The sequence below is a fragment of the Dryas octopetala genome, chromosome 9 (genome assembly GCF_963921425.1).
Source record: "Dryas octopetala chromosome 9, drDryOcto1.1, whole genome shotgun sequence".
NCBI classification, from domain to species: domain Eukaryota; kingdom Viridiplantae; phylum Streptophyta; class Magnoliopsida; order Rosales; family Rosaceae; genus Dryas; species Dryas octopetala.
The window spans coordinates 7,826,440-7,847,898 of record NC_141374.1 but is presented as its reverse complement, the minus strand read 5'-3'; the positions used below and the strand labels follow the sequence as shown (position 1 = coordinate 7,847,898).

General features: G+C 36.0%; 3 protein-coding genes across 4 annotated transcripts in view; all 3 read right to left on the bottom strand.

Annotated features, from left to right (window-relative positions):
* The window catches only part of LOC147273613 (pleckstrin homology (PH) domain-containing protein), a 51,265-nt gene extending 40,430 nt beyond the window's left edge, over positions 1 to 10,835 (bottom strand). For both annotated transcript variants that reach the window (XM_086256363.1, XM_086256364.1), the window contains exons 1-15: positions 10,584 to 10,835; positions 8,495 to 8,598; positions 7,720 to 7,854; positions 7,583 to 7,633; positions 4,910 to 5,004; positions 4,701 to 4,818; positions 4,152 to 4,253; positions 3,818 to 4,006; positions 3,559 to 3,719; positions 3,112 to 3,282; positions 2,458 to 2,547; positions 1,986 to 2,310; positions 1,805 to 1,909; positions 1,636 to 1,731; positions 500 to 567 (exon numbers count right to left, since the gene is read on the bottom strand). In XM_086256363.1, coding sequence (XP_086112489.1) covers positions 500 to 567; positions 1,636 to 1,731; positions 1,805 to 1,909; positions 1,986 to 2,310; positions 2,458 to 2,547; positions 3,112 to 3,282; positions 3,559 to 3,719; positions 3,818 to 4,006; positions 4,152 to 4,253; positions 4,701 to 4,818; positions 4,910 to 5,004; positions 7,583 to 7,633; positions 7,720 to 7,854; positions 8,495 to 8,598; positions 10,584 to 10,680 — 1,907 coding nt within the window. In that variant the 5' untranslated portion in view covers positions 10,681 to 10,835. The remainder of the gene's footprint in view (positions 1 to 499; positions 568 to 1,635; positions 1,732 to 1,804; positions 1,910 to 1,985; positions 2,311 to 2,457; positions 2,548 to 3,111; positions 3,283 to 3,558; positions 3,720 to 3,817; positions 4,007 to 4,151; positions 4,254 to 4,700; positions 4,819 to 4,909; positions 5,005 to 7,582; positions 7,634 to 7,719; positions 7,855 to 8,494; positions 8,599 to 10,583) is intronic.
* A 1,796-nt stretch (positions 10,836 to 12,631) lies between these two features.
* Positions 12,632 to 16,572, bottom strand: LOC147273612 (cation/H(+) antiporter 2-like). The gene is made up of 4 exons (XM_086228575.1): positions 16,420 to 16,572; positions 14,894 to 15,886; positions 13,221 to 14,161; positions 12,632 to 12,914 (listed from the first exon to the last, which is right to left on the bottom strand). The coding sequence occupies exons 1-4, from the start codon at positions 16,570 to 16,572 to the stop codon at positions 12,632 to 12,634; spliced, it is 2,370 nt and encodes a 789-aa protein (XP_086084701.1).
* A 3,306-nt stretch (positions 16,573 to 19,878) lies between these two features.
* LOC147273611 (FCS-Like Zinc finger 2) lies at positions 19,879 to 21,153 on the bottom strand. The gene is made up of 2 exons (XM_086256678.1): positions 20,688 to 21,153; positions 19,879 to 20,377 (listed from the first exon to the last, which is right to left on the bottom strand). The coding sequence occupies exons 1-2, from the start codon at positions 20,990 to 20,992 to the stop codon at positions 20,179 to 20,181; spliced, it is 504 nt and encodes a 167-aa protein (XP_086112804.1). The 5' UTR covers positions 20,993 to 21,153; the 3' UTR covers positions 19,879 to 20,178.
* Between the last annotated feature and the right edge of the window lie 306 nt (positions 21,154 to 21,459).

Here is a 21,459-nt window from a genome sequence, read left to right as displayed (position 1 = left end):
CAAAAAAACAATGTGTGTGTGTAATCAGCACTCCCCAACCTTTTGCACAAACACATAATTGTGGAGATAAACATGCAAAGGAGCATATCACAAGGACTTATTTTCCCATGGACCACTAACCAAGAAAATATTTGCACTTTATTGGGTAATTTTTGGTAGTATATCAAAAATTTGTCAAAATAAAATGCGCAAAATGGTTACTATAACTAATTAATAGCTACAAAACATGCAAGAAATAAACTAAATATATTATTTTGCAAAATATTTTCAATCTAGAATCAAGACAATCTTAAGCAAAGGATCACAAACAAACATTTCCCATCTAGCAGAATACTACTATGTTAAACGACCAAGAAGATGCAATTGCACCGTTAACCTGTTATGATCAATGTCTTCCTCGCAATGATGCAATCAATATAATTTATGGGAAGGGATCAGGATACTTCAAAAAAAAAAAACCAAATCCATGTTCAAGAAAAAAAATAGAAAAAGAAAAAACCTGGAATGGTCCTTCAACGCTCTGTTCACTTGTTGCTGAGCCGTGCGCTTGACTCCTTTGATTGTCATCTGATACATAGTGAACAACACAGTTTGTACACCTTTAACTGAAAACTTGATAACCATACTTGCTGAAATGGAATAACAAGAACCTACAGCTCTAATGAGAGCAAGGAAAAATCATGTATAAGTGGTGCTGCACAGGGAAGTTTGGGAAAAAAAAAAAAAGGGGATCCTATCAACTTGTTCCGACCTAGGATAATAAGCTCATGAGCTTATGTCTCATTGAATTCTTTCTAAATTATTCCATCTTGGGCATGTTTCGAAACATGATACATGAAGCAAGCAAGATGCTTTACTTTATTTGGCATCCGGACAACATTCTCTACTTTTTCTTGATCTTGCATTGATGGAGATCAGATGCGGACTATTGTGTCTTTTGATTTTCTAAGGCACAAGTTCTCTGTAATCTGGGAGTCACAACTCCTAGAAGTTATTAACGAGTGTGATTAAATACTTATTCTATTTATGGTTTCTTTGTAGCTCCATCCCCAACATAGGGCCTCTTTGTATTGCTGGAAGTCAGTCAATGAAATTACCTTGGGTTTTGTTTAAACATTGTCTCTCGAGTGATTCTTGAGAATTCTTGGTGTGATTCCAAGAAACCATTGCTGGAGTGAGTCCAGATTTCTCTGTAAATTTTCCAATGAATGCTTGCTTCTTTTGACTTCTTACATGCATTCTTATTGAATATTCAGGCTTTTTCCTAAATCTTTCCACGAATCGCTCTCAAAATTTTACCGAATTTCCCAATATGACTTACATAACAAGCTTCTCATGTATCTTTCCAATTAATTCAAGAAGTCCTAACAACAATCTTCAATTGAAAGTATCTCATGTATCTTACTGTAGGTTGTTTAGCTTCTTCGATAGTGGATAGCTTGTCCACTATGATGTACTTTCTGTTTTCTATTAATAACAGTATGTTTCTTATCAAAAATAAAAAAACACACACACACACACACAATGATTGAAACATTTTAATACAGCTAACATGCTCAATACCAGCAAGCTTGAACAGCACTTGAAAGAACTATATAATCATATTTCAAAGAACCAGCATAAGCAGAACAGAACCTGCATTGCAGCTGCAGTTTCCAATGCTATGGCCTGACTAACAGCTGTATTACTTCGAAAGAATTTGATAATTTGACCAATTGCGTCCTTTAGATACTGCCAAAGAGATATAATCAGTAAACAAGCACATCTTGAAGGAAGTAAAACCTAGGGCATAATAGAAACATACGATCACGTAACAAGGAGAAGCTTTAGCAACCAAACTCCAGTCCACCTTTGCGTCAAAAGGCTTATAGCAGTATATGCCAACTAAAGAATCATAAGCGCTTGCACTCTGCATGGAAGTAGGGAAATTACAACACCAAGTATTTAAGAGAAAATATATCAAACACAACAGGAGAAAGTCCTACCTCAGCAAGGAGACCATTTGGCGTAGATAACTTATATGATGCCAATTTTATGTCAAAAACTTTTGTCTCTGGATAAAGCTTTATGGAGCAATCAATGCCTTCACATGATAATTCAGCAAGACACTCCAGGGACTCATCAATAAGCTTAGTAGCATTACGTTTCACACAAATGCTCAAAGAAGTCTGAAGAGCATCCACCTTGTCATTAATTATATCCAACGGCTTATCATCACTTTCCTTATACCCAATGATTTCATTTAACCGCTTCCAATCTTCCTCCCTAAAACTAATTGGCTCACTCTCATCTTTTAGAGACTGACTGCCCCTGGAACAGTAGATGAAAATAAGGAAAACAGCATGTACTCTTAAGCATCAGTATATACAAACAAATAGGGTCAAGAGACCTAGTTTCAAATTTCAAGGTAAAACTCTTCTCCAAAAAAAAAAAGTAATTTAAGGCAAAACTATTTACCATCCAAACCACCAAGATTTCTTTGCTTTCTGTTTCTTCAAGCCAACGTCCGACTCTAATGACTGCTCTACAAACTTGTGAGCCAACATCCTGCACATACAATACCACAATAGTACGAAATACTCCAAGACAACATTAGAGGAAGCAGAGATTGTTGCTTGTGTAAATTATTGGAACATAGCCATTCATGAATGTTACTTGTACTCAATCATACATGTATTCATATATGGACATAAGACAAGTCAGAATAAATTGTCTTGTTTCCTATAAAAAAAAAATAATAAAAAATTAATGATGAGAGAGAGAGAGAGATATAGAGAGATAGAGAGAGAGAGTGAGTCCAACAAGCTTTGTAAACAATGAAACAAGATTCTTCAGCCAAAGAAGAACAAGTAACATACAATGGATTATCTACACTAATAAATAAAAGGAAAAAAACCCACTTCAAGTAGCATATGATGGTATATGTATATGTATATCTCAGCTAATAATGTAATTTATAAGTCACCTATGACCTATGAAGTTAAAAATGTACAGAAAGGCATCAGTTTCAACTGGCAAAGAATGCTTAACAATAAAAAACTGGCAAAGAATGACCAATTTTATATAACTAATAACAATCAGAAACTAATACATTTACAACAAAAGGAATACCTCCACTGGAGTATAAGTTCAATATCAAGTCCACGATCTAGTTCCTCAATGTCTTTGTTGTCATCAACTACTGCCCGACTCGGGTCAGATTTAAGCAGTGAAACATATAGAGAGATATATCTTTTACGTAAGCTTGCATACTTCAGAACTTGTTCCCATGAGAACCTCCCACTGCCACAAAGATAATGCTTTAAGCGAATAGAAAAATTATATAAATTCTGTTTGCTGAGAATATAAGTGAAATGGACTGCAATGTCATTTCGTGAGCAAAATTTGCACAATTTATAATGCTTTAAAAAGAGAAATAAAATAAATTAACTAATTAAAGTAGGAAGCCCTTTTCTTTTACTCTTTTGGACGAGTATTTCACTATTTTGTGATAAGAACTCACATAAAAGAAATTATCATTGGAAAGGACAATGAAAAGAAATTAACTGATTCAGATACCTTGCCTTCTTTGTTTGGTCAGAAACAACCCTATAAGCATACTTCCACCAAGACCTAGGATCAGATTTCACAAAGACAAGTGGACGATAATGAGCATACTTCAAGCGCTGATTAAAGGCAGCAAAGTTATCAGCTAACTTTAGACCATCCCTGTATCCATCCTGCAAAAAAATAATACTCAATTGTTCTTAAAGAGAATAAAAACTTACCCCTCCCAGCATGGATCAGAATGGACAGAAAAGAAATTATGAAAATGAACCTTTGGCAAACAGAGAGTCACATCATCCAAATTAACTGCTGCTTTGTGCAAAGGCTGACCGCTATCAGCAAATTCATTTGGTCGTAGCTTTGAGTATTTGGCATTTCCAGACACAGGTTCCAGTATGTAAGTGTGCTTTTTGATAAATCCATCCGCTGGCTTACCATCTTTAGTACCAAATCTAAAAACCTGAAAAGAAATATATAACTATATGTATGTATATATGTATGTGTGCACGCAGGAGTGTTCTATCATTACAATATTAAAGAGGATTAATTGGGGACCCCACTTCACCAAAATAAAAAAACAGAGGGAGAGAATTTATTGGGCATACCTGAACCCACTCTGATGGAAGCAAATCCTCCCATGGTTTCTTAACATGCCATGGAACAATATCAGAATCCAGATAAAGTGCAAGCCGATCAAGTTCAACAGACTGAAAAACAATGAAGGATTATAGCATGAACTTCTACACAGTAGGGACACTATATTGATGAAGTCAAGTTATTCACAAAGACAAGAAATGCTTATTTGTTTTTTTTTTTTGTGCTCAAGTAGCAATTCTTCTGGGCCATATTATAATAGTATCAACTCCAAGAAAGTGCATGCAAGCAATCCGTACTTGAAACGATCCCATCAATATAAGTCTTTCTTTTCTATAATGATAATTATTAAAAATATTAATTATCAAAAAAAAATCAAAAGATATACAACAATAAAGTGACATTGCATAACATTAACTAGCAAGCATCGGTTGAAAAACTTAATAATTTATAAATATTTTTAACTTTTTAATTAAAGAGCATTCAATTCAATCAAAAACTCCAATTACTATCGTACCAATTAAAATTTTATATGATATGAATGTATGATTTTAAGGAACCTTCTGAATACGGTCTAGTGCACCCCCAGTAACAAAGGTCTCTTTTCCATTATCGTCAACTGTCATAGCTGAAAGTCTCTCCAAAGTTATGCCTGCTGCAAACGGGTGGCCAGGATTGCTACAACATACAAGACATAAGGCATAAACACAAGATATAATAAATAAAAAGAATAAAAAATTCAAAGATTCAAAGATTTTTTTTGCTTTACCTCTCAAGATCCTCATATCTGATGTGAACATTTGAAATTGAAAGTTTCAAATTTCCAATTATTGTGCTTATCAGGGATCCCAACCATGATTTGTTCTTCCAAGATGAACAAAGTATAAATAGTTAAAATCATAATAGATAAAGAAAATAGGATTTCCCGCGAAAGGGGAAGATAAATGTACTTCAATATTTAGCATTATATAAGGCTTATTAGCACAAATGCCCCTTGAAAGTAACTTTCATTCTCACTATGCCCCCTTAAAGTTTAATCTTCTCACTTTGCCCCCCGAACTTTACAAACCCTCATATTCCGTCAAGTCCGTCAATAACTCCGTCAAAAAAGCTGACGTGTCGCTCATCCACGTAAGCGACATGTCGGATTTTTTAACGTAGTCATTGACAGACTTGACGGAATATAGGGTTTGTAAAGTTTGGGGGGCAAAGTGAGAAGATTAAAGTTTAAAGGGGCAAAGTGATAATGACAGGTACTTTCAAGGGGTATTTGCACGAATAAGCCTTATATTAATAAAGCAAAGATTTAATTCTAAACCCGCATTCAGGAGCAAGGGCAACCAAAATTGTGACACCTCTTAATCCGATGCACATTGGTTATGCACTGAGGATATGGGTAGATCTAGGGGCCTTAAGCGAGGTCAATACATTCAAAGGTCAACTTTCATTTTTGATAGGAAACAAGATACATGTACAAATGCATTATTTCTATGTAAAAAAAGAGGTTACATAGCAGTGGACAAGAAGTCCACATTCAAACAAACATCCAGAAAAAGCTTAAAACAGTCATACAGCAGTCATACAGCAGTCATAGTAGAGGGTTACAAACAAACCAAATCATTACACAAATTCCTTAAACCCTAGACATATTAGCACGCTGCAGCCTTCAGCCTTCCGATCAAGCAAAATATTGTGGATAAGATATACAGCAGAAAGAGAAAACTAAGCAATCTAACTATCAAATACAACAAATACACTAAGCATAAATCAACAGAGAAAGTACATAACATATCAAAAACCACAAAGCAAGACTCTAAAACATACAGAAAGACTCTAAATCAGACGTAATGGATGAGAAGGAATAATCTCTAAACTTGAGATGGAAGCCTATAAGGATGCCAAAACTGGACTCTCTCTCCCCCTTAACATCATCAAATATCCTTCTATTTCTTTCCAACCATAGTTACCATACTACCCAAAGAACCTCCACCACAGCACACCTTCCCAGAACCACACACCTCTTCTTCCCTCCAGAAAACTGGTACCTCTCAGACATCAATGCTGCACAAGAAGCTGGAATCACCCAGCTTAACCTGGCCTCGCTATACAGGCGCAACCACAAATCCTGCCCAAAGTGATAAGTTCCTAAAGTCTGAAGAAACTGATGCCCAAAGTGAAGCCAAAAAGTTTACTCTGTCCTATAATTCCTCCTTCCCATCCCTAAACTTGTCTTCAAAACTTCTTTTATTCCTTTCCAGCCAAATAACCCACATAACAGCAAGCACCAAACGTCCCCACAGAACTTTAACCTTCTTCCCACACCCTAAAGCTTTATGCTTTTCACTTAACAAAGTAAGACGTATTAATAAGGGCAAAAGAGTACAATCAATAGTGGAGCAGCAGTCCACAAAAGGAACTACCCCTGTCCTATAAAAACAGGAAACAAGAGCTGACAAGCAAGGGACAATCAACAAACAAACCAAAGCCAGAAACAGAAACAATCAAAATTACATTCAAAACGTAGTGCAGCAACTCATCAAAAAATCATTCAAAATAATAGCTGTAGACAAGGAGTCCACTGATGAAAGACACATATCTATCTACATGAGAATTAAAGCTATAGCAGCTTCTACAAAAATTTCGAAGAACTGTACTAGTCTAGCTGCTATGAATTGATCTTGTAGCTAGGCTGAGTAGATATTGTAATGTATACTTGGGCTCTTTGTGGATATCTTGTCCACAAAGTTTGTAATTGATCTGATTAACAAAATTTGTTTCTTCTAAATAAAAAAATGTAGGCTTGCCTTATTTTTGTTATTTTACAGGAAAAATAATTTAGAGAGAGATAGAGAAGATGGACAAGATATCCATCTAAATGCGAGATGGGCTCATGTTGGGTGGCTTCGGGTTTAAGCTCAACCCACCGACCAAACCTGATTCAATCTGTTCAAGAATTGAAAACCCAAGACTGACAGCAAGAATAATGAGTCTTTAAATTTTACCGTAACAGATGCCTACAACGAAGCCCAAAACTTTACTCTATCCTAAAGCTCCTCCACCTCTTCCCCTTTGTGATCTTCGAAGATCCTCCTAGTCCTCTCCATCCAAATAAATAAAAGAAGAGGTATCAAGGCCCCCATCATGCAACCCAACAGGGGCCCCATTTTAACTTTAAAGGCGAAGGCAGGGACGAGGATGAGAAGAACAAACCCGACCCCACCCCATTGTCATTCCAAGGTTTATAAAGGGACTTAATAGCACCACATACATATATGACACCCATGACTTTTAGATTTCCCACATACAATCACTTGGTAGCACCACACACACACATACAGACATACTACAGATAAGTATGCATACACATGCAAAATCCATAAATATCAGATTTTCCTAATTGCAGTTTCAAATGTGTTGCCACTTGAATTATGTTAAATCCTACCATATCTGACTTTAGTTGTTCCGCCTTCTCTAACAGCTTCGTTTCCATTTCCTATTTACAAGGGAAAAAAGTCAAACTGTCACTCAAATATATATAGGCAAACAACACATATCCAGATATAGGTTACCATGTCTTACCCGCACTCGGTTTTTCTTAGTTTCCTGTACAGTATCCTCGCTACTTCCTTCAACTTGGGTTGCAGGTTCAGCTAATAAAAAAATGCGATCCAAAGAAACTAAAACTGGATCCTGGCCAAGCCTGCTCCATGGAACCTTGGTTCAAAAATCACAAAAACCTCATTGGAGAAATGCAGATAGTAGTAAATATCATAAGGAGTAAAAAATATGCCACACAAACAAAATAAATCCATTAAATTAGAAAATGGAGATGCTTGGTGCCAAGAAAGTACACAGGAGGTGAAAATTACAAGTACCATATAAGTTATATACCATGTTCACTCCAAAGTTAATAAGTCACCTATGTCAACTAAACATCAAATACTACCTCATCCTACAATAAAGAAGCCACCAGAGCCAAAGTGTATCACACTACGAAGTGCTTAAGATGGGAAGTAGAATCGAAGTTGACCACTGGTGCACAAAAGTACTACCCTCATTCTATAATAAACATGCCACCAAAAACAAAGTGTGTGACACTATAGCATCCGTCCAAACATAAAACAGAAAGAAAAGCCTCCCAAACTACAACCAGGACAACTGTGATACATTCAACAAGAAAATAATGATATAACACACACCATAAAATGGGTTTAGAAAAACAACTAGAACTGTAACTTCAAGAAATTATGGAAATGAAATCAAATTTCCCAACATATTGTCCATAACCAAGAAGGTAAACATTCAACAAGAAAATAATTCAACATAATGATTACAAACAATGTTGGCCCCGCACCTTAAGTTTCACTGATCCAAGAAATCCTGCCTTAACCTTCACAGGCAATTTTAATGCATTGAGAGCCTCTGGCTTCAACTGCATATTTGTTAGCTCAACATCACCTGATTCACATTAAAGGCCATAAGGACATATTAAGCACTTCTCTAGTTCCATTGTAAGATTTTGATGGTGTTGGTGCATGCGTGCATTTCTCTAACACAGAGTAACAATGCACATGTAAAGAAAAAGAAGATAAAAAATAATAAACCAAAAAACCATATCTAAAAAGGGAAGATTGTAAGTCCATCATTACCAAAAAAGGATGCATATGATACCTTTTTATAAATTATAGCAAACCATGTTCAGTAAAATTTAAGTTAATAAAATTTTCTTCTTTATTTTTAAAAGAAAGAAACTTTTACTAAAACAAACTCAAATATCACATTGGACTCTTATAGGCTAAAAAAGACCATGGTTTAGTGCAAAGGTCAATTAGGTTGCAGGTGTTCAAAGAGATCCTTATAAAAGTTGTTCTTTTGATTATGTCTTTTCAGAAAAATTGGTTCTCTCGGTTAAGTTTAGGTGCTAGGTTGCTTAGAAGTTGTTTGGGTGCTCCCTGGCACACTCTATATCTTCTATTATGCTGACAGTGTTAGCTGTTGTACAGTGAAACTAGTTGTAGGGTGATGTCTTGGGTTTTTTCCTATCTGAGATCAGTTTTGTTTTTTATTTTTTACTTCTTTATAAGTTTGTGGATTCCTGATCCACTCTGTGTTTGTTAATCTTTGTATATTTAATAAAAATTCTTGTTTCTTCTCAAAAAAAAAAAAAAAAATTGAGAGTTAAAAGTCAGTTACTCATATTTGATTGTAAAACTAAAGAGTCTTATGGTGATTGAGTTTGGTGTTAAATTTTGTTTTCATTATTGATATTTCTGCCAACAAATTTAAAATTATGTGTGTGTTTGTGTTTGTAGAGTGGCGTCTTAATGAGAACCTAAGTTGAGGACTTATCTTGAGGAGTACATGTGAATCCTACCCCGCAATGTGGTTCTGTAATCCAACCCCTACATTTTTTTTAGGTCTCTTTCAATGATTAAAAGAAGTAGTGAAATTGGAAACAATTTAGTATTTTAGTCATCAAATTATGACTACTAAGTGGACTCCTTATCCCATTATGTGTATTTTTGGTTAGCATTAATAAAATGTTCTTTAACTCTATAAAAATAACAACAAACATGCAATAAAAACTAAAATGATCAACATCATAATCAAATCAAATGGCTAAATGATTTTCGATTCAGTTGATTTACTTGCAACGATGATCGTCGACGGTTCGCATTGTAGGATCATATAAGGGGATGATCCCAAACAAGTTGGCCCTTAAGTTAAGTCCACATTTAGGTCCTGATTAGAAATATACATGTAGGTCCGCAATTTAGGTCCTAAAATCTGAGAGTAACAACCTAACCTCTAAAGACCTAAATAGTTATATATCCTAAACTGTCAACCCGTTGGCATAAAGGGGCAAAAAATTCCTTTCCATTCGAACGGCCCTCATATAGATGTGTGTGTGTGTGTGTGTGTATGCAGGAAGGAACTAGAGAGGATATCCACCTTAAACCCTAATCTTGAAAGGTGGCATGTCTTAGACACAAGAGTACATTCAAAGAACTTTGTTTTGATCAATGTATATCATTCTCCCCCTATCTTTCCAGCAGCCATATAATGGTAACTATGGAAAATAACGTCTACATTAAGGATTTTAAGGCATTGGCATGTGTAAGGCATACTTGTTCCTTTCTCAACCATTTCTAGTTTCTTGTGTTAGTGTTCCAATTCCACACACCACCAAGTAGTAGAATCACTGTTCAATCAAACTGAATAAGTAACATTAAGTAAAGCCCTTCAAACCTGCCATTGGCACCAACCGAACCTAAAACCCAGTTTGATATCACTTAAACTCACCGTTCGTACCAATTCAAACCATAGAAATCCCAATTCACAAATAAAACCAATCAAGCACAAAATTAAAAGCTTGAAGCAACCACTTGCACCAAAAAAGAGGAAGAAGAACAAGAACAACAAAGGACAGGAGGTTCTCTAACCTTTCCAAACACTGATCTTGAGGGCCTCCTTGTTGAGCCCCCTCACATAGTTCCCCAGGTACTTCTGCAAGAGGAACGCCACCTGATCCTCCAACATCTTCGGTTCTTCTTCGCTGGTCCAAAATCGCTATCTCATTACGCGAGTATTACTCTAAAACAACAAAGGACTGCAAAAATTCTCAAAGAGTGAAATCAGAGAAAGTAAAGTCGGCGTTCGCGAATTGAAATTTCGCATTTGCTTTCAGAGAAAGAAAAGCGAGTTCAAGAAAGTTTTGCTGGAACATGCCACGCTACGTGCGACGGCTGTAAGATGCGGCCCTTTGCTAGGCTTCTCTGTATCGAGGAGTAAATTCTAATAATGATCCACCCAATGAAGGCTCGACACGTAGTGTAAAGAATACTGTGATCTTACGTGGCGGGTAGAGAAAGGTGTAGGTGTACAAAACAAGTACGTGGCGGTTAGAGACGAGTTTCACTCTGACTGTCGGTTGGACACTGGACTTTGGGGTGGAAAAGGGTTGTAGCTGATTTCTGTGGATGGCGGACGCCCAGGGCCGAGGGACGTCGTTTTGGGTTTTGTTTATGCCAAGTGTGCGATCAATGGCCTTTGTTATTGACATGTGGCACTCTTGTAGACCACCATGTGCCATAAATGTTCCAAGCGTTAAGGACGTTTATACGCCACCTCACCCACTCACGTGATATTAGCTATGTGGATGCCAAGATATTTGTCATAAATTTTCCTTTTTGTGTCATAAGCAATTAAAATAAAATTATGGTTTTTTTTTTTTTTTAACAAATTCCACCCAAACTATAGGAGGTTCATCTCTGTTTTGAACGGAGGTGCGGCCATGCAGTTAGTTTGAAAAACTATATTCAGAGTGTTGGCCTGAATCAACTTTTGTTATTAATAGGAATTAATATGATTAATTGTAATGGCATAGTTGATTCTTGTATAGATTCCTTATTTGTATGCAACCTTTGTACTATTTATACCTCCATTTTGGAGAAGAATGGATATCATAAAATATTTTTCTTCAGACGTTTTAGCATGGCATCAGAGCCAACTCTGATCTCCTATCCATTTCCATAGGAATTAGAGGTTGTTCTTTGCGTTTGTAGATTGTTTTTTTATCAATAATATAAACTTGGTTAACAATTTGTCCATAAAATCATGGGTTTTTGGAATTTCTTGATCTGTATTAGAGAGTTCTACTACGTCCGATCGTGAAATTTCATCACTTCATCACAGTGTCACCTCCCGCTTCATCAGAATTCCATTGCACCAGATCGTGAAGCCGTGATCCACCAAGAGCTCGCTGGCTTCCCGAGTGCTCGCCTCTCTATGTTCATTGGACTTGAAAATCAACTATAAAAAAAATAAAAAATAATACAACAAGAAACTTACTAGATCATCTCTATTTACAATAAGTCAAAGAAAAACCCAAGATAAGCCGTTAAGAAAGAGGACTCGATAAATCAAAATTAAAACTAACCCGACCTCGAATCAAGATCAAGAAAAACTTGACAAACCAAACTAAAAACTAATTAACCTTCAATCAAGAGAACGACTTGACAAACTAAAAAGACTAAATCACTAATTTGCAGTGGCATGAAATTTTCCAAGCCATACCGCAGACAAGATTTTAGGGTTTTTCTCTATAGCGGTTAGGGGTTTCTCTCCACTACTTCTTTAGGCAGTGGATTTGAGGGCTTGTTTGATGCCGATAAAGTTTATAAACATGATGAATTTTGATCGAGCATGTAAATTGCTCATAATTTTTCGCACTGAATGCACCATATCATATAGTAAATGAGGTATCAATTACCAAAAAATATGTAATTTTATATATTAGATATAATCTCCTACCATTACTCAAAAAAATGATAAAACACCAAATAGGAAGACCCGAATCCAAGTTGAAAACTTACGTTGCAGTATGTACAGTATTTGAAAAAGGTACTCTTGGCCAAAAAAAAGAAAAAGGTACTAAATATTACATAATTATGAAATCAGAATAAACTAATTAATATATAAATTTAACTAGCTAATCATCTATAATGTCTTTCTTTGAATGCCTATGTTGCTGAACAATCAAAATTGAACCATTAACATTGAAGTCTGAAGAAGCCAAGAGATCCCCTACGGTTCCCAGTTCAGGGCACTCTTCCCAGTCACTCATTTCGGTTGTTAATGGTGAGTGTCCTCTCCCACCCCTCCCTACAATAAACAATGAGTACATGTCCCCAATGTCTCTTAGAGCTGCCACCGTTTCTGCCCCATTATTTGCATACTTCTCAACATATCCAACTTTGCCAGATGCCACATACCTTCAAACCAACACACACAATTGTTCAAAGATATATGTATAATAATAAACGGTTTGACTGTTACATGCACTACTTGGTTGATTGACAATGTGTTCCTCTTGCACAAACGTTATAAAACATGTCCAGTCATTAAGGGTTAAGATTTATGATTTAGATATCACTGTCCCTCACGTTGTAAGAGATAATTAAACATTATCATCAATAAATTTGGTAGATATAGTATTATTTTAAAATTGGAAAAAACTACAACTATTAAAGTTCCACGTACAACCAAATTAAGCAATTAAGATAAATAGAGGTACGTACCCATTATAGAAGTCATTGAGAAAGGCATTGTCAATGTCATTCCCCATTTCCAAACTCGACAAGGCCATGAAAACCTCAATGTCATTGTTCCCCTTCTCCGACTCCACCTTCTTAATATTTGTATTTGCCGACTCCGTGGCAAGAAACCTAATGACAGTCAAGTTAACCCTCGGATGCATCGCAATCCGAGTACTCCACGCGATGGCCTCGCGATCATCGGGGCCACCGAAGAAGAGCGTCGCAACATGCTGCACTATGTCCACCGCGGTCAGCTGCGAAAACCCTACCATCCCAGCCAGCCCTTTCTCCACAACAATCCCCACGGAGCTCGGCGCGTGGCGGAGAATTTTCTGATTCGTCGTCCTTATCGCCTCTTTCCCGCTCTCCATCTTCCCATCGATCCTTTGGTGCTTGTGAAACGGCAACAGAATGATCGTCGCACGCAAGTCCTCAGCTGCATTGCAAACATCCTCGTACAAGTTCGACAACGTGGAGACAGTCTTATTGAGGTTGATAAGGATGTTGGTATCGGCAGTGAAGACATCAACGGCCGCATAAATTTCGAGCACGTCGTTCCCGCCATAATCTTCCTCGTCGCTCATCTCTTCGGTTTCGAGCTCGTGATACGACAAGTTGGCTCGACGTTTTTGGTGCAACTCGATGAGGTGGTACATGTAGGGGATTATGGGGGAGGTTTGGGGGCCTCTTAGGGTTGCTATCACGGAGAGCACGGTGGACACGTTGCGCGAGCTGTACACGCAGACCAGCATTCGGAGCTCGTCCTCGGGCTTTTCCTTTTTTAGTTCAACACCGAGTGAGGTGTGTGTGTGAGCGAACAATTTTTCTTCTCTTCTCATTAACAAAGCCACAACTGGCCCTGATATTACAGTGTTAATCACAATTGTCATTAATAACACATTGTAAGCGTCTTGGTTCCAAGTCTGAAACAATAGCCAAAGCATACAAAAAAAAAACACTCAATTAATTAAAAAATTTTGATTCAATAAATCATATTTTATCTAATTAGCAATGGGATTTGCACATGTTTTGCTTCTTCATTAAGCTAGCATAGTAGATGTACCATAGAGTTTATTCAGATAAAATTAAACTACTCACATGTAGCATTATACCACGTACAGATACTCACATTATACCACTTTCAAAAAAAAAATATTGGGTTCATGAAGAAAATTATATATATATATATATATTCCATATTTTAAACTACATTCTCAAGTAAGATCCATACAATTTATAATGTGGTCAATAAATATAATATTTGTAATATTTCTCAAGACTTGTATGGTCTTTGTGACGCAGAAGGAAATCTGCAGCAACGACATATATATATGTCCATGCATGCAATTTTTATGTTATTTTTTTCTAATTGTTCTAGATAATGCTAACCCAAATCCACCCCAAGTTAGCCCACTCTTGTATACCTTAGCACACTCCAGCCTACGCCAACCCACTCTATATTAAGGGATATGGTTAGCAATATGGTTAGAAAATATATATATATATATATATATAGCATATGTAATTTTAGACATGTAATCAGCTCATGTGGTCAGAAAATTGCTCCTCTCTAACATTCATATTCTTGTTTGAAGAGTGTAGTGAAAACTGTGAAATATATTTATAGTTGGAAGATAAAAAGAAAAAGAACTTACAATTAGTGACTTTGAGGGGGTGCCTATGAACAAGAGATCAGCATGTCCCTTCAAGTTCAATACAAAACCAAGGAAAACCGCTTGATTCAATGGGATCTTCAAGTAGCGGCAAACCACAAGAGTGCCAACAAGCTTGCTGGTGAGGCTTAATAACACCAATGAGGTAACCATCAGCAAATTGGTAGGAACTTTCAAAAAAGTCACATCGAATTGGAACCCAATATACCCAAAGTAAACAGGCAGTATAAAGTTGTGCACAGAGTAAGTGAGCTTATGCAACAATGTCCTGGCCGTCTTGCCCTCTTTAGGGAACATAATCCCGGCGACGAAACAAGCGATCACGCTGTTAAATGTGGCCATTTCGATGATCATCGAGGCCGCGATTAGAATTGACAAGATGAGGAACACCTCGGGGTTCCTCAAATACTTTTTGTTCCTGTTACGTTTGTTGAACCATATGGATAAGTACTTAAAAGCGAAAAGCACTGGAAATAACCCTAAGAGGATCAAGAAACCGTCTCTCAAAGCTGATCCTTTTGAGAAGGCGATTATGAGGTTGAAAATGAGCAAACAAGTGAGCTCAACTACTAGAGCCGAGGATATTGCCAAGCGCCCGATGTCTGATGTTGCAAACCTGAGCTCGGCTGCTAAGCGATTGACAACCGGACATGCAGTGTAGGCGATAAATAGCATGATGAAGAACACGAATGGCGCTGACAGCTCCTTTCTCGGCAGTACCTGCTTGTATAAGAGAAAGGAGGCGGACAGCCCGAAAATGCTGCCTAATGCGGCACCACCACTGGCAATGATGCTCACAATGCGAAGGTTGCGCCAGAGGTAAGCAATGTCCACCTCTAACCCGAATAGGAACGTGAAAAGAATTCGGCAAAAGAACCCAAAAATCTCGTAGTATTCGGCAGCCGAAGCTTGAAAGAAGATTTCTCTTATTTCTGTAATGTTACACAACCCTGAAGGACCCAACACTATACCAGCCTGATATCAAACACATACATAACATGCATGCATGAGTTAATTTGTCACGTACATGCATGTATATATCCATATGTATAGAGAAATGTTCTCTTCCCAACAATTTAATATATTATATTCTCAGATCATCAAATATGGCGAGAGAAACCTTACTTTGTTAAAGGTAAAAGACATAAGCAGCCACTTCATAGCGTGATCATATGATACGAATAATTTTTTTTTCCCCATTTAAGAATAATTCCTGCAAAAGATCAGCAAAATCGGAAATTATTTAGTCATCTAAATGTAATTAAATATATATATTAACATAATGTTTTGATAAAACTTGACTCTATCATTTCCGATTTTGCTGATTTTTTGTGAGAGTAATCCATGTAGAGAGGAATTTAAAAAATAAATCATTTGGATCATTCACCAAATTATGTTACAAAGTAAGAGATCTAATAAGCCTTAAAGATAAGTTTTCTCGTCAATCTGAACTACATACATTTACAAATCTATATCAAGAGCAAGAAAGAAAGAGAATGAGTACTTACAAGAATTTGGGCAATGGGGCCAGGTTGACCAAATGCCTTGAGCAGAATGTGAAAGAAGTGTGAGATGACAAGAATGCATGAGGCTTGTATGCCCATGGAGATGAGTGGGTTGAACAAATCATCTTGGCACACGAATTTGTGAGTAGCCTCCATTTTTGGATGAGTAGAAAATATGCAGATCAACAAAAAGAAGCAGAAAATATTTAACAAGAAGAATAAAAAATCACCTGCAAAATGAAATTGTTGTCACTGGTGCAAGAAAGGGGGTTATGGTTGTGAGGGAAGAGGTTATACATGTAAGAAGGTATTAGATCCCTTATTTTCTGCTCATTGTAGAAACCGTGAAAATCTAAAGGGTCTTTTACCACTTCTTGTCTTACTTTATCAACTTTTAAATCCTCACATGTTTTAATTAATTAATAAATATTACTTCCACTTTAATATAACCGTTTCCTCCATACTTAAAATTAGCATGTCACCTCCAATATTCATTATATGCTAACAAATAAAAAGCATTGGGCTGGGAAAAAAGAATTTGGTGTATTCTTTTTCTATTGGTTGAAAATGGGGGCTTAAAGCCCAAAACCAACTACTCAGAAACCATTAATTTGGGCCTCTCTACATGGGCTTGGTCACCAGTTAACAAGTTTCCAATATAAATTGGTCCCCTCAAAATGCTTTTCTTGTAGCATCTTGGACTATACTTCCTTTTCATTTTGGACCACTCTTTTACATGCCACCTTGCTTTAGACTTTAGGCTTGGCAATCAGAGTCCATTTCATGACATTATGGGGTTTGTTTGTGCCTGTCTACATTTCCCCCACAAGAATCTTCTTGTTCAATCTGTCAATGTCTTTAGTGACTAAAGCATGTAATTAACAGTTTGCAGATCTTAAATTCTTTGGTGACTAATTATTAGTTTAATGGTAACTTTTTTTCCACTTTATTAAAAGAGATCCTAAATTCCAAAGTTCATCTCTCTAGATTTGAAGGAAAAAAAAACAGGGGGTACTCAAATTCAAGTAAAATTAGCATTCCAGCCAAACATAAGAGTTTATGATGCATTCTGTGCAGCCTGCAACATGTCCTCTATGCTAAAGTATCATGTCACTGCAGAATGAGGCAACTGAAAATTAATCTCGAAATTTTTTATCATGCATCCGATGACTATTTCTTTTTCTTGTTTTAGTCAATCCCTCCATATCAGAAGTGTTTTAATGTTTTTTTATCATGCATCCGATGACTATTTCCTTTTCTTGTTTTAGTCAATCCCTCCATATCAAAAGTGTTTTAATGTTTTAAGCTATTAGATCAATGGTCAAGATTTTTTTTAAATGTACAACACTGTAGGCACATCTTGTAAAGGGGACCAAAACCCTGTTCAGCTTCTAGTTAGCTTCTCTCGGGATCTCAAGATTCTCACATCAATTGATGATATGAAAAGTAAATTGGAAAGGAACAATTGTATTATTTTGAGAAAAATTAACGAAAATATACACTTTTTTTTTTCACAATAAATTATTACATGACTAACATATAAGAAGATATTTAAAAAATGTGTGTATGCTCCGCAACATACAAATTTTTGTCATTATCCTTACATTTAAAAATTTCTCCAAATAGGCACATGGGGCTTGTTATAGCCATTGTTGCCTTTCTAAGAAGTATTTGCCCCTAGTATTGAAAGAACCGCTGCTATTTCATATGCTTGTTGGGCTAAATTATTTGAACTGAAAGTCCATCCAACCTGGTCTAAGTTGACTGCAACAATAGAATTATTAAATTTCCTAAAGCTGGTTTGGCCACAAGAAATTGGAATTCCTATGTTCACCTCATTTCATAATTCATCATCCCAACTCAACCTTATGATTTCAATAATATTAAACATAAATATAAGACTCAACCCCATGAGGTAATTTTAACATGTTCATATATCATAAAATAGGTAATTTTCTCCTTCTACCCAACTGTGAAATTTTTTTTTTTATAGATAAAATATACTTTATTTAACGATGTGGAACATCCACCAACAGTATCAGTAACTTTGCATTTGAACCACTTTCATACCATATATTAGATAATTTTCTACTACCCTAACTGTGTTTATGAACTACACATTCTGTCAAATATCAACTTAATCAATAAAAAATTAAAAATGACAAAAATTTATGATACCCTTAAGAAGAAACTTCAGCAACAGAAGAATGATCTTGACTATGAAATCTCAGATTTATCATGCATGTTATAGTGTTATACCATATACAAGATTTATCAAAGAAGATAGAATTTTGTATTATATTAGTGGCATATTTACTAATCCATAATCGGATTGAATTAAGAAGAATTAAATTGATGAGCAATTGGATTGCTAAAGAGTTGAGTTGAAAAGAATTGGATTGAGGAGAAATTGAATTTTTATTGAAATTGTTTACTAAACTATCTGAAATTATAATAAGAATGATATCATGTAGGCATTTGATTACTAAAATACCCTTATTTTAAATAAATTATTTTATATACTAATTAATAATATAAGTGTATAATAAAAAATAATAAAAAGAATTAAATTTCTCCAAAGAAGAAGTTAAATTCCTAATTTCATATAAACCTCACATATACTTTTATTTTTATATAATTAATAAATAAATAAATAATTCGTAATTAAAATTCAATTCCTTATTTTGATTCTATTTACGAATTAATAAACATGATCAACATTGTAAATTCAATTCTTTGATATCGAATAAAGAGTTAAATTTTTAATTTCATATAAACCTCACTTATATTTTTATTCTCATATAATTAATAAACAAATATATAATATATAATTAATAAACAAATAAATAATCCATAATAGATATTTAATTCCTTATTTTGATTCCAATAACAGATTATATACATGCTAAATTCAATTCTTTATTTTCATTTCAATTACGCATTAGAAAACATTCTATTCCATAGAAGTACCAACCTTGTGAATATATTAAGCTGTGAAACCCCAGATGTAATTCCATTACACATTGAACAACCCCAAAATAACTCCCCCGAAAATGTACTATTTAATCTAACAAGTGTTCTCATAACGAGTGGGGGTAACTTTTATAGAAAGCGACAAATTGCTTTTTCAAAAAGTGATTCCAAGTTGCCAACGTCATACTAACCGCAAGAGCTCCTCCTTGTCGTAATACAGCAGCAGGCCAGCAGCTACCAAACCAAGGAACCCCAAACCCACCCTTACAAGTTTCAAATTTTCCATGACTAGAAATCTAATTTCCCAAACCAGAAACCTAAAACACACCAAATGGCCAAAGGCCAACAATCAAAAATGAGATTATGAGAAAGTAATTTCCTTTTTTGACAAAAATAAAAAAAGTAATTTCCTTTCTTACAAATTTTTTGTTCTTTTTTTCTTTTTTCTCTCCATTTGTAAAGCTGAAGCTTTTGCTTGCATTACCAAAGGGGAAACGAAACCATATATGTTTATAATATAAAAAAGACTAAAAGAGCAACAAAAAAAAAAAACCCAAAAAAGAGTAGAGCCATCTCATGGAGCCTAATCCACCAACAACATGCACACACACCTTCTCTTCATATGTATAAAAAACATTCACAGTCCCATTCAGAAATCCTTCAAAATGGGTCTTCCTCTCTCTCCTTGGCCTTAGCTTTCTTGGATATTAGTAAACCTCAGATTTCAAATTCCTTTCTGCTTCTTTGCCTTTTTTTTTTTTTTGGGGTTTTCTTCATTTTCCTCCCATTCTAAGCAGCTGCAACTGTGCCTGTACGAAAAGGGTAGTCTTGGGTGGTGCTGTTGGTGTTGTTGGATTTCCTCTGCTCCCTTTGCTCCCTTTTTCTCAAGGCTTTCATGGAGGAAGAGAGATTCAAGTTCTTCTCTTTGGCCTCATCTGTTTCAATCTGCTCAGCTCTGCACTCTTCACTACAGAATGGAGTATCACCTCTGTAAAGTTAAAACCAATGACAAAATACCCATCAGAAACCAGCCAATTATTTTGCAAAACAAATCCAAATACGAAGGTTTATTAAAAAACTAGAGAACAAATCAAAATAATGGGTTCTCTCAGATTCCCCAGTTACATACCAATAATCACTCAATTTGCTGTTTGGTAGCTGAGAAAAGTCTACCTTTTCTCAGATACCAAACACTCAACAAGATTCATCTGAAGCCCTCATAAAAAAGTAAATACAAATCCCAATATCAACAATACAAGAAGAAAGCATTAATTTTTAGTTGGTTTGAAGTGGCTAACCTGTACATGAAGATGTCTCTGTTATCACCAAGTGGTTTCTTGCAGAGAAAGCAAGCTTCCAAGAAATGGGGTTGGTGCTCTTCAAATCTGGCGTCACAGAACCTCCCAGATCTTGGTGAGGAAGAACCAAAGGAGGCCACTGAGGAAAGGTTTCTGAAGCTGCTGCTCTTCCTTGAATAACACATAGGCCTTGAAAAAAAGGGGTGGTGGCTCCCAGAAAACCCAGCTTCCATATCTGCCAGTGAGGCCAAACCATCATCTTCCTCAATGAAACAAGGCCTCCTTGCACTTGAAGTTGAGTCCATGCTTCTGCCTCTGTGCTAAAGATTTGGTCTTTGTGTTTGCTCAAGGAGAAAGAGAGAGAAGAGAGTGAGTGAAAGGAAGAGAGAGATGTGGGAAATGAAGAGGAAGGTGATGGGTTTTAAAAAGGGGTTGGTGGGCAGAGAGAGAGAGAGTAACAATAAAAAATAAACAAACGGCAGATTTGTGAAATCCGTGCTTGTGAATCCATTGGCTCAAACTACCTGCATCCCCAAAGTTCCAAATATTAAAACTAAACCCAATTAGCCCTCGATCTTCATGATATTTACGTAAATGCCTGTTAGATTAAGTGGACGAAGATATTAAGAGAGTGGCAGTTTAGTGGTTTTGTGGAGTTTTGAGGGTTAAAGAGAAAGAGAGTGGTGTTGTCGTATGTGTGGGTCTCTGTGAGATCTTTTTTCGTTCACAGTTCCACTCCGAACAGGTGGGTCCCATGGGGCGACCTAATCGC